The following is a 16,870-nucleotide window of genomic DNA, read 5'->3' as shown; positions in this document are numbered from 1 at the left end:
GTTCATGATGTGACCTTTCTTGGAATTAACCAAACTTTGACAGAACTGCTGTGTTGTAGTAGACTTTTCCATTTCCTTTTCTCTCTTTCTTCCTCTGAATAGTATTTCTATGCACATCTTTGCTTTTATGCATACATTACCTTAAAAATACACTTAATGTGCACCATAAAAGATGTTTTAAGCTCTTCACAAGACAAAAAATCATTCTGTTGAAGGCTACTGAAGTGAAATGAAATATTTGTGGGAAGAGAAGTAATAAAAAATAGGGTAAAGTATAATGCCAATAAATCTTATTAACAAGGGATGAAGGGAAAGCCACTTGTTTGTCAGTATCTTTAATCAAATTGTCAAGTAAATGGGTCAAGTTTCCTTTTTTATGATGTAAAAAAGAGCTGCAAGAGTAATTAATTGCTTCAGGTGGCTTGAACAAAACCATATTGAGCATATTTTTAGGGAAAATAAAAAAAAACTTGAATTTATCTACCTTGTGTAAATCGCTGTGACTTCAAGTATAATTGTATCAGTGTCTTTAAAATAATGAATCCTGATCAAAATTTAAAGATTTTGTGTCTTTAATATTTGAAACTCCTAACTAATGAAGAACTGCTGGGAGTTTAAATGTATGAACATATTGCTGTCAGATTTTTCGCCATCTCCTGGGGGAGAGGGGCCTGACAGAAAATTAAAGTGAAGTTATGCTTACACGGGCTTGATTAGTGGATTACAATATGGTCTACTTTGTCAAAACAGCACCCTAGAGGTATATGTTACTTTTTTAAGCCTCTATCTCACTCTGTTCACATGTGTCTTCTGTGTATCTTTTCTCTTTCAGCCTCCGCATGCTGTGAAGTTGCTGTCAGTTTTAAAGTATATGCCACATAAAAATGGTCCTGACTCCTTCTTCAGCTTTCCTGGGAAGAGTGCGGCGGTGAGTTTGTGTTTAGAAAATACATCAAGACAGTACTATATCTCGATCACCTAGGTGATTAGGCCAGTAGATATTTATCCAGTACCTTTGGGTTGCTCTATATTAAAACATTCTTTCTTTAGTTGGGTCTTAGAAGATCCCAGTGACTGACAGTCCCCTATGCCGGATATCCAATATTCCCGGAAAGAAGTGCTGCCTTACTTTCATCCTGAACATGCCTCTAGTGAATTTCTGGTTTTGTTGTTATGGTCACTTTTTTTAAAGCTGTTGCTCTTTCTGATTTGTTTCAATGACTTGACTCTCCTTGGAAAATGATTCAAACAGAGTGCTCCACCTGCAGCGGTGAGGCACAATTGAAAACCAGAGGTGTATTCATGCAGTCACCTCACCTCTTGCAAGCGGAAGGTTTTTTTAATGTTTTAGGCTCCCTAATATATCCTGTAGTGTCATATTTTTTTTTTTAGCAAATGTATTTTTCAGCTTTAGCCATGCGGAATATTTCAGGCGAAATAACGAAAGAAATGTTTGCAAAAAGAAATTTCCATGGCATCAATTTAATTGGCACTTGTCTAAATACAGTTAAACATCTTAGGTCTGTTTTTGGTTTTACCGGACAAGTGAGTAATTTTTAATCAAGAATCGATGGCAACTGCAGTTCTTTTGTCTTAAGTCACTTCTACTGTGACAGAGCGTAACAGGGATGTGAGGGCAGGCATGGCTGACCGAATTAACATGGAGTCCGCTGGAGATAAGGATTTTGACCAGAATTCTCCCAGCATTTTCATACTGTATATAGGAAAACCTCTTATTAACAGCATTTGTGTTGCTGGAGATTTCTATCAAGCTTTGAAGGTATTATTGTTAATCAAGGTGTAGGTAGTTTTTTAAGCCAGTGGCCATTTATTTTCTTGCAATTGGGAAAATAAAATGTTGCTCCAATGTCCAGAAAGACATACTGGAAACAGGTCCACATGAAATAAAAAGAGGCCATGTTGCTGTGCTCCTGTAAACATTATTTTGCGTATAGTCTGTGAACATCTGCAAAAGGAAGCTAGCTGATGAGCTTTAGCCATCTCCCACGTTTTCGTTTCCAAAACCCAACTTTTTAATATTTTTACATAGATTTCCAGTGAAAAATAGAGAAACTGCTGGAAGTAATGATAACTTCCCCATATTCCCAGTATTAATGTATTTACTGGGAAATATCTTTGAAACCGAAAACATGAGAGAACGTACTGTATCTAATAAGAATTTGCCCTCTAGCAGAATGAGTGACTTGATCTTAAATGGTTGAAAAAAAGGTCTAATAACTTTGTTGCCAGAGCATCACTTTTAGATCTTTTAATTTTTTTTAGTAATTTTTATTCATGGATCATGGTGTAATACAATAACACAGCAACTTTTTAGTCTGAACAGAACATCAGAATATAGGTCACAAGGAAGGATTACCATAATAAAAATGACAGCTGTTAAATATTTTGTACTTACATTGTGCGATGTCTATTTGTACAATATCACAGAATTGTTTGGAAAATTAAGGAGCCCATCAGTAAGTGAAGGACTCAGTATTTTCATAACAGCTCTAGCTGTTAGGGCAGTAAATGTGTAACTACAAATGTATAGTAAGTTGGTTTGTTTATGCCGTTGTTAAGATCTGTTCAGCTAATACAATTTTTTCCACCTCCTGTGTGGAGATGATCCCAGATGGAACTGGGGGAAATAGATAAAAAATAACAATGCAGCAGAAAGTGAATTGAAAGTTTTGTTTTCATTCTATAATGCACAGATATTATTTTGAGACCATAGAAAAAAAAACGACCCTCATAAATTACTATTCTATTAAAAAATATTTCATTGAGCTGCGGGAACGCTGGTTATTAGTTGTGTGACCGATAATGGCTGTACCAGGTGTTTCTGTCCAGAGCCAAAGTGCTGCCACCTCTGTCTTGAACAGCTTGAGTTTGAGATATGAATCCTCATTACCATGGTGATCTTCATCTCTTGTTAAGCAAGGGGAGTACTGTAGATATCCTGCAGTCTGTAATGCAGTTCTGGAAAACATCGTTAACTCAGTTTGTATCTCTGCACAGCAGGGCAGCCTCTTAAATTTGTCAGGCTGTGTTCCTTTTTATGTTTGCTTTGCAGAACTGACACTAGCAAAGTGCCGGAAACATGTCTCTGACAAGCTGAGGAGCTGCTCCAGTGGGGCTTATGAATAGGCAGTGTCATAAGGCTGAATCTGGACTCGTGAATAAATGCAGATCAGTTAGGAGACAGTAAAACTCATGTTCCATGATTCCAGTAAAACTCGTGTTCCATGATTCCAGTAAGTTTAGAGCTTTTAAAAAACATATTTTAACATGGTGTCTAATATTGATGGGCACAAATTAATTATTTAAGGAAAGGAAAGTAATATCCACTGCAACGCTTTTATACTTTATGTAAGGTTAATGTTGATGACAAGATGGGTATATGTTGAGTAAGGCTAAGAGTTCAGCCGACATTAACTTTGGCTTTTCACGGGACATATTTTAGATATTTGTATCCAAAAAAATAATTATGAATGCTGAGCAAAGATTACTGACATATGATCTTTTATTAACATATTACCATATTAACAGTTTTATCTTTTATTAAGTGCAGTATGGAACATTCAGTTTAGGAGTTAAAAACATCTTGAATATATGTATACATAAAGTAGTTTTAAAAAAGGAATGTTATTTTTCTACTTTTTCTTGCCTGTATGCATTAATTCAGTCATGTTTCCAGTATATGCCTGCAGTCTGGTTGCATTACTTTTCTCCCTGCTCAGTGGCTTTTACAATATTCGACAAGTCTAAATTCCTCTTATTTTTCTCTGGCTCTGAGCATTTCCATATATCCTTTATCAGATTCCTGTCAGGACTCTTTATTTGAGCACTTTAAGCATGCCCCTTTCTACCTTGGTCTGAATACTTTAACTATTTAAGTAGTACATTCTGTATGCTCATCTTGTTGTATAAATGCTGACTAAATTCATAAAGCTGAAAAAACATTTTTGTGCATTTATCGCGGGGGCTGGACACAAGCCATTAGGCAAGATTAGCGTGTCCCAGACCAGATCTTTTTAATGTCTTCCCATGTGCTGGTTTGTCTAGGCTAGTAATTGTTTGGTCAAATGTATAAAACCAGCTTTGTTACCTCCTTTTCGTCCGACTCTTAAATTGAATGCAATGATTGTCCATAACTGAGTTCGCTCACGAAAGAGGGAAAATGGTTGGGGGAGTCTCTTCTAATTTCGAAATGATGCTGCCAGCCTGTTGCAAAGTCTTTGGCTTTGAAAGCACTTCCTGTTCCTTGCAGGCTATAGCTCTGCCCCCCATTGCCAAGTGGCCTTACCAGAATGGCTTCACCTTCCACACCTGGCTGCGCATGGATCCCATCAACAACATCAACATCGACAAGGACAAACCTTACTTATACTGGTGAGTGACGGCAGCGCAGCTCACCGGCAAGCCAGCCAAGGCAGCGCCATGGAAGGTTGCTCGCTTGAAAATGTAACGGTTTTGACATTTTTGCAGAAAATGTTTTGAACTTTCTCTATAAGCACAGCATCCGTCGTTTTCTCTAAGGCTGGTGAAAGTCGCTGCATTTTCAGACTCTTCACAGCAATGCTCTCTCACCCTCCTGCTGATTTCCATTACTTTGGCCCCAGGATACAAGATGCAGTGTGTACTGTAGTTATTCATGGTCTCGCTGTGGTTCAACGCTTCCTTAGGAATTGGACTGAAGGTGATGTCACTCTCTTCTGTGGCACATTGGGCCTGTTACTTTCAGAGAAAAATATGGATTGTTTGCTTGAATTGTCCTGTTCCCTGAGGGTGCGTTTAAGGTTGCATTACAACTTGTTAGGCACGAGAGCACATACTTTGTGCAACTAATATGCTTTCTGTACTAAATGAAGTGTGGAGTTCTGTGAGGCGTACAGCCATACGCAGAGTTCGTTGATTAATGGTGGTGTAATGTTTGTCAAGTCATTTTAAGATGCATTCAATTAATGATTTTCCTTTCTGCCCTATTTTCAACATTTAGTTAATTCTTCTGAAAATCAAATTTAAGAAGATTGTGCTTTGTGTGCTTTATAAGACCTCTAATCACACAGTTCAATTTTGAAATAAAATTTCACTCCTCCACTGTGACTTTTTAATACAGGAGAGATCTGCAGTAGATAGCTAAATGTATTAATTTCTAACAACGTTTGAAGTGGGTATTTTTTAGTATTTTCATTTAAAAATATCCCCTATGTTTCCACCGCTCGCTCTTTCTAATATAGCTACCCTGTTTTCATGCCATTCAACTTTTTTTTCCAAACACCCTTTGAGTTAAGATGTGGTTTTCTCATAGTTTTCGCACTAGTAAAGGACTGGGATACTCTGCGCATTTTGTTGGCGGCTGCTTGATCGTGACTTCATTAAAATCCAAAGGGAAAGGATTCCAGCACTGTGTGAAGTACGATTTCAAACCACAAAAGGTAGGGCTACAGTTTTATTCCTCTTTAAATTAGACTGAATTCCTCTCGGTTAGACTCCAAAAAAAATATTTTTTTGTGGAGAATCTCATTAATCATTGCAAAAGTGGAGATGGGAAGAACTGAGGGAGCGTTAGAAGGTACATCTGAAGGTACCCAATGCAACTCTTTGCTTTCAAAGAGGCGCAGGTTATGAAGACAACTTGTATCTCCATTGTTTTCCAGGAAATCACCCCCCAGACCTCATCATGTTGTGTGACATTTATAAGCACTGCTTTCATGTTTTCATTCAGAGTTATAAATTAGGTCATTCAGAGTTATAAATTAGGAGCCCAACAAAAGAAATTAATGCTTCTGCAGTGTCTGGTGTAAGTGTGTATGCAAATGTGGATATGAATTTTCTAGCCACAATTTTTTAATTTAATTGTAATTTTCCCTCGAGTGCAGCAGTGTGGAGACAATGGGAAGTGGACCTGAAAAAATGCTTTCGGTGCTGTGGAAAAAATAATAGACTCTGCATGCTTGATTTCACACCAGTTTCAATCAGCCTGAGACGGAGTTGTGGGAGTGGCTACTGGGTGTATTCCCTAATGCAGTTAAAACGCAACACCCCTAATGCTAGTCTCTGTCTCTGTTTAAAACAATCATTTCTGATTCATCTTCCCCTTACTCTTGTCATGGTCTTTTGTCCTTTTGAACCGACTCTGCTTTAGTGTACAGTAGTATTTATTTGCCTGTCATGACTGACAGATCAGTGATATGTAATGGGTACTGACATGCATTGCTTTAAGTAAGTTTATTATAGACAGAGGAACATAATTTCAAACAGTGTAAAAATAGCACCAATAATGTTACTTATTTTTTCATGATGTGTAACAATTCTTTTGAATACATGTTTTCACTAGTTGAGTATAGTCCATATTTTTTGTTTCAATAACATAAGCATTTTGTGTTTCAGTGGTACATGGTGACAATAGTGCACATCTACAATCGCTGGAAAAACAGTGAAATCAGCTGCTACGTAAATGGTGAACTTGCATCATATGGGGACATAACGTGGCTGGTTAATACTAGTGATGTAAGTAACAGTGTTACAATTAAAGTCTATGTTCTGTACTGCAAAAATTCCACTTAATCACCAACACTGCGCATTCCAACATATGTTGTCAAATGTGGAAGTCAATCTAAAGAAATATAATTCTGAAAATGTTTTTTTTAACATGGAGTTCATTTAACGTCTTTATAGTCCTCTGGATGTAACGAGAAGATACATGACAGTGTTAACAGTTTCAGTAAAGCACTCGTAGTGTTCTTTTCCTTTTGGCGTGTATCTGAAGTAGAAGTAAGATTTTGATTGCTGGATTTACAAAAATATTTTGGGAGTTGTTTGTCAAATTGTCATTTGATAAAGAAATTATGGTTTGATTGGTTCTTCACTTCTTCACATCGGTCAATCTAAGTGTTTACTTTTGTTAAGAAAATAGCCTGTCATTGAATTAACTATCTATTCTGATGTTATTCAGAATATGTTCTAGGTTTATTAACTTGTTAACCTTTTTACAAGATTCATTGTTCCTTTTTGATTAGGTAAGAAATGCTCTAATGACAGCAAACGGAGGATTTTAATTAGGCTTGAATATTTCAGTTTTGAAGAACTCGGGCAGATTGCCAGCTGTACTGATTTCTTGGATCACGTTGTTAGTTTCTTTGAAAACAAAGGCACTGTGAATTGGCAAACTAGAATGGGGCACATTTCAAGCTATTGCGGTCCTCCGTTCTGAAAGTTCTTTTAATCTTGCTCAGTGTATGGAAATGCAGTATGTCTTACTTTAAATTAAGCCAAGCCCATGTTAAATAAATGTATTCATGCTGTAGCTGGTGCTGTTCGTGGTCTTCCTGAAGTGTGTTAACACAATCGGGCTTCAGCACTTAGTTTCCCAAATGGGTAGGTGGGCTGAATGGCCCATTTGTAACCTAACTTAAGTTCTGGGTTTTGCTTGGGTAAAAACTTTTTCTTATCAGTAATGTTCTCCTCATGTTTCTCAAGTTTCTTTTCCCACTGTTTTGTTCCTAGACGTTTGACAAGTGTTTCCTTGGGTCGTCGGAGACTGCTGATGCTAACCGAGTATTCTGTGGTCAGATGGGAGCAGTCTACCTCTTCAGCGAAGCCCTCAGCGCAGCCCAGATACTTGCTATTTATCAGCTGGGTCCTGGATACAAGGTTACTTTTGTAGAAAGGTTTTCGATATCTAGCCATCTATAAGGGCCTACATAGAACAGACAGTTGGAAAATGGAATATAATGCAAAAGAGTGGTGATTCAGGATGCATTTTCATTCACATGCTTTAAGTATTAAGTAACACGATACTGGTCAATGGATGCATACAGATGTGTTCTTTAACTTTTAGTCTTTTTGTTATTGGGCAATTATTTCTCTGATGTGTCTCCAAATGATATCATTTTCATTTTTAGTTTGTCATTCCAATTTTGAGGTGTGATTGTGTTCTGTTCACTTCAAAAAGACAGTCTTTGGAACTCATCTGAATTTAATTCAATATATTGATGCAGTAATCAAATCAAAATTCAAACACTTTCAAGGACTTCTGCAGGGAGGATTACCAGGCTTTAACCTTTAGGGTTGCTTAGTTTTGCTTACATCAAATATTTCTTGTATGGTCCTGGATAATATTCTGTTTTATAGTAGACAGCAGCTGGTCAGGTTCTTTAGAGCATAGGAGTGTCTATGTATCTTATTAGGGAGTTTTCCTCTACTCTGAGAAGTAGTGACAAAACACATTTTTATCACATTGTTCTACCAGAACCAAGCCCTCAAAATGTACTCCTTTTTAATCAACAGAGGATATCCCAGCAGTGTTATTCACAGGGCCCTTGCCCGAGCCAAAAACACCCCTCGGACCATCAACTCATTCGGGAACTCCCGCTGTAACAACCTCATTTCTTTGGTGCTTCCCTACCACCCCAACACAGTTCCTATCCCCAGGACTATTAAGGACAATTTTTCCATCCTACAGGATGATCCCTCCATTGGGGCCCTCTTTTCTGGCCGCCCCATCATCTAATCTGCGTAACCTTCTTGTTCACAGCTCCCTTGACCCCCCTCAGCAACCATCCACACCAGGCACTTTCCCTTGCAACAGAGCTCGCTGTATCACCTGCTAGTACCGAGAACATGTTAGGGCTGTGAAGATTAAAGATCTCTCCTAGCCCATTGTCTCTCATTTCACCTCTGATGGCCATGACCACTCTAATCTCTCCGTCTGTGTTCTCAAAGACGGTTTTCCAAACTTACATCAGAAAGACTACAGAAACCAAAATTATCCTGCAGCTAAGATCACACCTTCCCCCTTCTCTTAATGAAAGACTACTTTTCTTCTAAATTCTCTCTATTCATTGTAGATTTCATTTCACACTTCTCTTCACCTTTCCTAACTTCACACCTCTCGATTGGCCTCTCTTTCTGTCCCCTGTTCCCGCTTCTCGCTCCTCCTCTCTCTCAGCCTTTGTTCTCCCACTACATTACCTGTAATGAACAGAACGTGTTTTCTTTCTTCTTTTTTCAGCGTGGAATAAACCTATTACTCGTTCCTTTGCAGCCTACACATGCTGGTGCAGCTACCCACCTGAACTACATTGTTCTACTGTCACACATACAAAATACATTTGATATCAGATCTACAAAAATGTTGTACATTTTCTAAAAAATACTAAATATTAAATAGTGTACATGTTTATTGTTTATATTCTTATTTTTGTCAAAGTTAACTTTTGATTTTAATCCCTGAAAATACTGATATTAAAAAAACAATCTACCGTTTTGTGAAGGTAGTCACCTCTAGCTGAAAGCTTAATCATTGACTTTTCCTTGGTTTATTTTTCCAGGGCACTTTCAAGTACAAGGCAGAGAGTGACCTTCTGTTTGCTGAGCACCATAAGATGTTGCTCTACGAGGGGAAGCTGTCCAGTACCATTGCATTCATGTACAACCCCAGAGCTACAGATGCCCAACTTTGCCTGGAGTCTTCCCCCAAGGACAACCCCTCAATTTTTGTGCATTCGCCTCATGCCCTTATGCTGCAGGTAAAGTCTTCTTTGTGTGCTGCTTGAACTCGGTTGGAATCCTTGTTGAAATGAAATCATTATTGGGTTTCTGTAAACAGTTATGCTTTGGCGGATCTGAATCCTCTGACGGAGATGCTGTCATGTTGCAGCAGAATGTTAACGATAGGATGAGGATGGAAGGAGGATGATTCGGAAGGTGCATGTAATTAAAAACAATAGCAAGTCCAAATGACTTCACTTTTCTGATGTACATGTTTTTTATACAGTGTGCTTCAATTCACAAAAGTCTCCTAGTTAAAAAGCATTTTTATTGCAGAATTAATTTTCTGTGTCCCATTTTGTAAAGAACCAAGACTCTATTCAATGTTACCATCAAAACCTCATGATCCTTATTCCGTTTTAATACTCGGGAATTGGGGGTGGTGTTTTGCCGTGGAGGGTATTTCTGATCTGATGTGTTTTGTCAACAGGATGTCAAAGCAGTGGTCACGCATTCAGTTCAGAGTGCGATCCATTCCATTGGAGGAGTGCAGGTTCTTTTCCCTCTGTTTGCACAGCTCGACTACCTCCAGCACGGTAGCGGGGAAGTGGACACCACAGTCTGGTAACAGCCCAGTTTAATGCTTACACACCAACATGTGAATGACTCTCCTCCTTCCTTGTACTGCCTCGTCAAATCAATGCATGTTTTTTTTGGAAAGTTGTACTTCCAATATAAAAGTAAGGCTCAGCTTTCCTCATAAGATTTTAATTGTTCAATGCCGGTACCTGTTGATAAAACCAGTTTATGCATTTGAACATTCTTTTTATAATTGACATGGACTAATTTCTTTAGATTATTTGAATTCCTTTTGGTATTTTGGCAGATCAGCTACTGGAAACAGCTAAAAATACAGAAAACCAAAAACCATACTTCCTTTGCACATTGTAATCTTGAATCAAAATGCAAATTCCTTTTTTTTCTACTGGTTCAGTATGGACATGGCAGGTTTTGGAATTCAGTTCTCTGAGTAAGATAGAGGTCTATCTCATTCATTTCAAAGTAGGTTACCCACATCTTAGGAGGAGAACTGCTCTGCAGATTTATTCTTCAAAATTCTGTTTTTAGAAACGAAAACCAGGTCTCTCCACAGAGGGAATCAAAGTGACAGTCTAGTTTAACACCAACACAATTTGTTCCACATCTGCCATAGACCATGATGTGCTAGTCTAGCATAGCACTGGCTAAGTAGTCAATTTTCATTCTTCCACAGAGCTGAGTTTCAAATTCATTGATTGGCTTCTCTTTATTGTCTTTACCTAGCTGCACTCTGCTGTCATTTGTCATGGAGCTGCTGAAGAACTCTGTGGCCATGCAAGAACAAGTCCTTGCCTCCAAGGGATTTCTAGTAATTGGGTACAGTTTGGAGAAGGTAAAGAACACCTCAGCCATTTACACCTGATGTTCTTGTTAACCGCTTCAAAGAAGAAAGACTAAAGCAGTGTTTCCAAACTCTTGCACCAAACTCCCAAGATAGCACAACATTGAACCAGTATCCTGTAATGAACCACTGTTTTCACCTAAAAAGTCTTAATTTCCATATAACTTTGGTTGAGTAAGAATGATGTGATTTAACAATAGAAAACTGTCAAAATGTGTTCAGAAAGTCTTTAGAACTGAAACTGGCTTCAGGTGGAGAAACAAACTGACACGTATATAAAAATGATCACTACTTGTTTCCTGTCTGCTTATTTTGAAAAGAGAAAAGGAATGCGGGTTCTTGAAATCATGCCTGTCTTTGCCAGACTGGTACTTTGTCGAAGTTTTTGCAAAGTAAGCGGGTAAAAAAAATTCTAAAAACATTTTAACAATTAAACCAATGTTAAGGTGCAGTAAAAGTGACAACACACCCATGATAAGGCTGTTTATAAACACTGTACCTATTTGAAAAAGAAATGTTTCTTACAAGAACTCAAATAACTGCCTGTGCAAGATCCTAAAAGCTTCACTGCAACACTATTTAACTGTATTTGCTCTAAATTTGCTCTAAAGTAAACATTGTTGTAGGCCAAAGCATTATAAACACATTCCTTAGTAACTGTTAATAAAGTATTCTGCAGTCCAAAAACAGAGTCACTTTGTTCTCATTAAGGACTGTCTGAAGGCAAGATCGACGTGTTGTCTTAAATAGAGTGCAGTAACGGCAAAGGCCACTACATAAACATGCTGTTGAATAGCTGTAAATCCAAAATTACAGATCACCCTCATTTCCTATGTACAAAAAAAAAACAAAGTTGAAATAAGAGAGCCTGTCTTTGTGATGAGATTTTGCTTCTGTAAGCTGGATGCCAGATATGGTTGTTTTCTGTTCTTCATCCATTTTTGGTCAGCAGTTGGCATATACTGTAGTACTTCAAAAGAAAGGAGAAAGGAAAGTTTACTACAGTTTAAATTGCAGTTAATTTTTAAAGCCACAGATATAATTTTGCAATTCTTGACATTTATGTCCTGTATGTAGACACCATGTCATTTATAGCTTCCAATCTAATGTTTTTTTAAAAAAAAGTCAGTCATAATATTTGATAGACCTCCATACTGAGAATCTTTTACGTATAGAGGATCTATATATGTGGTCTTGGATTCCTATTGTTTAGTCTTTAGTCTTTGTAGAATTTTCATACAGCTCTAGTGCAGGGAGCCTCCTCATATTAATGCTTATCATTATCAAGCCAATACTTATTTCTTAAGCTTCTGCCTGAGATGGATCTTATAGTACAGTGATTGCACTACATGCTCATCATGACAGACATGTTGACTATCAAAATGAAAGCAAAGTAAAACACAAAGAACATTTCCATTTCCATAGCCCTCATACATTTGTCCAGAATGAAGAGGTCAGGTGTGATACATTCCTAGTGAATATGCTCAGAGAGGATAAACCCAGATTATTCTGGTTGCTTCTACACTGAGTGATCTTTAGTACAGTGTTAGTATATTTTCCATCTTATTATGGTGTTACTCATTTTTCTGTCCTTTTGGAGGCCTCATGTCTACTAAGGGTGTATTTTCACACTATGATAAGGTTGTCCTGTCTTATGGTAATGGGTTTTCACGACAGTCAAAAGACCTTGTGGTCATACCATGACTTAAGCAGTGAACCTGTTTTGAGAAATGGTTTGTGGCCCAAATTGGAGCCACTGTCTGATAGCAAGATGGCAATATATATATAAAAGTAAATTTAACTTTTATATTAATGTTTAAAATACAGTAGTTATAGTTTTTGTAAAGCAGTAAACATGAAGGGATATGGTCCTAAATTATCTGTAAAGAGCAACTGAAAGCTGCCTACATGCTATTATGCAAAAGTAAATCCACTAAGTGGATCTTCAATAATATTGATTGAAACTGATGAAACTACACATGATGCATCTGTCTCCACTGTTTTTCAGCCTGTATCAGTTTTTAAACAGTTGTCATTTGTTTTGGGTCACAAATTGCTTTACTGGTTTCTGTCGATATCTCTTCTTAAAATCTCAGAATTTTGAAAAATTGTTATTTGATTATATTCTCTAATTTAGGATGTGCACATGCTTTTTTTGTACAGACTTACCTTTGGTTTTTTTTTATAAGGTAATTCATTGACGCAGTCTAACCCTAATTACTTTTACTGAATTAGTAACACCTCAGAATAACCTAACCTGCTTCATGTAGGCATCTCATTTACAAATTACAGTTGGGAAATTACCCAGTTTCTTTTTCCTTTTCAGTCCTTCCAAAATTATATTTGTTTTTCACCTGCTGTATGGTGTCAGGTGCTGGTGTATCTGTGCGCTTCTCCAGCCTGAGTAGGTGGGGGCTCACTCAATTCCAGCGACGGCACATGTGCCGATCAGTTTTACTTGGTTGATCACCACCCCCCAGGAGTGACTTGAGGTGATGTCAGTGGATCTTGCTGTTAAGAGTTCCTTTATGTAGGAAAACCTGTAAGCTGCCTGTCCAAAATGTCACAATGCCTGCTGCAGGGCTCCCTTCTGTCTTCTGGAATGACCCACTGTGAAACAGCATTGGTGCTCAGCTTTCTTCTTCCTCAGGTTTCTTCTTCCTGCACATCTTGATAATACAGTAATATGCGGCAAGCTTAAATGGAACAAATATTTGTATCAGGTTCTGTTTTTTGTAGGCAGCGCATTTTTAGAGTTCTTCCTGTAATTGAAGTTTAAGCTCCATAAAAGCAAGGACAGAACCTGTGTCCTAATAAACAAGATCTAATATAAAGAGTAAACCACAGTAAAATGGATAGTCACCAAATGGGAACCTCTTTCATGATTTCAAGATTAGAGCATCACTATACAAGGAGAGAGTTCTTCTGGCATGATGATTTCAACAGTTTTGATTTAAATATTTCCACAAATGCATTGGTCAAGACGTTCCTTGCAACTAAAATTTGAAGTCCAGTACTCTTTCAGTGCTCAGGTTACCTGGAGAGGATCGGGATCTGTTTTCATAGCCTGTACAGAGAGGTTCCTTTCTCACACTCCAGATCCTTTCCTTCAGTCTCCCTCTCCGTGACACTTCCCTTTCCCTTTGCTTGGTTTCTCTGTGTTGCATCCTATTTATTCTGGCATTTCCTGGCTCAATGACCTCGCCCAGAATAGTTTGGTCACTAAATATTTATGTACTAAGAGGGTAATGCAAAGATTAAAACAGAGAATTAGTTTAGCCTGAGTTAACAATTAGTACCATACTTTTGATCATTTGTTTCTTTGTCCTCATTCCTGACTCAAGGACATAAACAACTGCACTTAAGACAATGTCTATTGTTTTGAAAATACAGAGAATAATAGATTAATATCTGGATTAATTTTGTTAATCTCCAGCTAACCTCAAACATACAATATTTCCATTCATTTAAGGCTGATTACACACTTACTATGAATATTGTTCATTTGGCTATACATTTAATTGGTTCTTCATATAAATCTGTAGGAACCGATCTTCAGGAGAGGTTTTTTCAACAGTAATTTTTTGCAGGCCTGTGCAGCATTCATTATATGTGTTTCTTTTAGCACAAAATATTTTTAATTATTGTATTAAGAAATGTATTAGTAGAATTTTGGGAGCTCAAAGTCTTTGAGAGTTTTATCATTAGTAGTTGACGAATTTGTAAGTCTGCAGCCAAAGAGGTTATTATAAAAAGCAGAGGATGGATTAAAAGGAGTTCCTAAAAATGTCTGTACTAGTAAAGTGCTGTTTTCGCTCATTATTGCAAATGTGAAGAGTTTCTTGATTATTTTTTCTAGCTGCGAACCTGACTCCTTTTAAGTAGAGATCTAGGTATTGTACTAGTTTTAGAGACGGCTGTATACTTATTCTAAACAAGAATAAGAATGATCATTATGTCAGGAGTTAGTCTGCGCTACTTAATAATAACCCACAGAATATAGATTCTATTGTGGAATTTGTATGTCAAATACTGGGAAATTCATTTCTGTCTTGTTTTATCTGCCAACAGTCCTCTTTTCTGTTCTGTTTTTTTACAGGCTTCCAAAGCACATGCCACCCGACCTGTGCTGGAGTTATTCTTGGCCTTTGCCAGGTACTTGAGTAACTTACAGAATGGTGTCCTCTTGCTAAAACAGCTATGTGATCACATCCTGTTCAACCCTGCTATCTGGATACATGCTCCTGCTAAGGTACAGTTACTGCACTAAAGGTTTATTTTATACTTATACATCAGCCTATACATGATAGTTTTCAAAAAGAAATTTAGGTTATCTTGACTAAATGTACAATATCTTACAATATTAAGGTCAGTTGAGGTTTTCAAATTCATTCACAGGAGCTTCAAGATACTTAATCGTCAAGAATACTGAGGTTTGAATGGATGTTTAGATCTGTGACATCTGCAAACTTTTGTCCTCCCTCCCTGTTTGGTATGTACAGGTACAGCTGACACTGTACACCTATCTCTCCACTGAGTTCATCAGCACTGTCACCATCTACAATGCAATCCGGAGAGTCGGGACCGTCTTGCAGATTATGCATACTCTGAAGTACTACTACTGGGTTGTGAATCCACAAGACCGCAGTGGAGTCACACCTAAAGGCTTGGGTAAATGTGCATCTGTTTTTGGTTACTGCTCTTAATGGCACATAACGGTGTCAGGTTCTTTTTGTGCATCGTTAATTTACACTTAGATTTAAGACTCCCCACCTCACCAACTGGAAATGCGTAAATTATCATTCTATCATAGGACAGCCACCTGCAAAAGAATGAAATATATACTGTATTTATGAGATTTCCGGTGTTGTCATGTTTCTGAAAATAACCAATATCTTAAGAAAATCTGACTATACCTTTTGACTCTGATGAACAGGCTTCATCGTAGCTTATTGATTGATTTTACAGTATTGCTTTGCAAATAAAATCATTGTGGCTTTCTGATACACCTGATGCATATCTAGTAGATCTTCTGTCTTTAGCCTGTGAAACTTTGGTGGACGATGAGTCCCATTTTGTGTCACAAAGTTTCACACTATTGAGCTCCATTGTGTTTATTTTGCTCTAAATTCTGTGTTCATGTTTTTACTCTTAAAAGTACAACCAAAATAAAATTTTCTAAACTTAAACCTGAAAGAAAAGTTGTCACTTGTTGATTGCACAGTTAAATATTCATACTTAATAATAAAAGGTTATTTACTCTTTCAACATAAAATAAACAATTTGTTGCCAATGCCCTGATGTATGGATTTATAGCAACATGTTTGAAATGAAAAATATTCACTGTGGCAGGCCTACTGATTCAATTTTATCTGTGTAGATGGACCGAGACCCAGCCAGAAGGAGATCCTTTCTTTGCGAGCATTCCTGTTGTTGTTTGTCAAACAGTTAATAATGAAGGTGAGTTTAAAACATTTGGACAAGTCAAGCCGTTTGTGAAATCTGGGATTCCTTTCAAATGCTTAGTATGTTTTTAGCCTGTTTTTCTTGAAATGTCTCTGCAGCCCCTTCTGTGTTTCTAATAACATCCTTTAGATTACTGATAATTGAGGCAGCCCTTATGTCCTTTTTGCTGATGGAGACCCATCTTTATCCATTTCTGCTTCATAAAAAGAAATCAATGCTCTGTCTAAACCAAGAACAAAACTGCAAGCTTTTCAGTTGCTTTTCTCTGTAGCATAGGCGTGGAATACGTTCAGAAATATCTCTTAATTCTTAACATATACAACAAATAAAATTCATATCCGATGACTTAAATGTATTTTGGACAATCTGTATAATTGTGGGCATTAAGAAAATAGACTTCAGCTGATTGCTAAACTGTTTAATAAAATGAAGAGCGACAGGAGACAAGGAATTACATCTCTGTTAAGT

General features: G+C 37.4%; 1 protein-coding gene across 1 annotated transcript in view; it reads left to right on the top strand.

Annotated features, from left to right (window-relative positions):
* lrba (LPS-responsive vesicle trafficking, beach and anchor containing) overlaps window positions 1-16,870 on the top strand; it is a 283,565-nt gene that overhangs the window by 38,894 nt on the left and 227,801 nt on the right. Inside the window, exons 4-14 of the mRNA XM_088633176.1 lie at window positions 833-928; window positions 4,271-4,392; window positions 5,312-5,438; window positions 6,394-6,513; window positions 7,510-7,656; window positions 9,336-9,533; window positions 9,986-10,119; window positions 10,819-10,927; window positions 15,036-15,188; window positions 15,439-15,607; window positions 16,317-16,396. Coding sequence (XP_088489302.1) covers window positions 833-928; window positions 4,271-4,392; window positions 5,312-5,438; window positions 6,394-6,513; window positions 7,510-7,656; window positions 9,336-9,533; window positions 9,986-10,119; window positions 10,819-10,927; window positions 15,036-15,188; window positions 15,439-15,607; window positions 16,317-16,396 — 1,455 coding nt within the window. The remainder of the gene's footprint in view (window positions 1-832; window positions 929-4,270; window positions 4,393-5,311; window positions 5,439-6,393; window positions 6,514-7,509; window positions 7,657-9,335; window positions 9,534-9,985; window positions 10,120-10,818; window positions 10,928-15,035; window positions 15,189-15,438; window positions 15,608-16,316; window positions 16,397-16,870) is intronic.

Source organism: Lepisosteus platostomus, chromosome 1 (assembly GCF_059453375.1).
Source record: "Lepisosteus platostomus isolate fLepPlt1 chromosome 1, fLepPlt1.hap1, whole genome shotgun sequence".
Taxonomy (NCBI): domain Eukaryota; kingdom Metazoa; phylum Chordata; class Actinopteri; order Semionotiformes; family Lepisosteidae; genus Lepisosteus; species Lepisosteus platostomus.
This window is presented reverse-complemented; position numbering and strand designations above follow the sequence as displayed.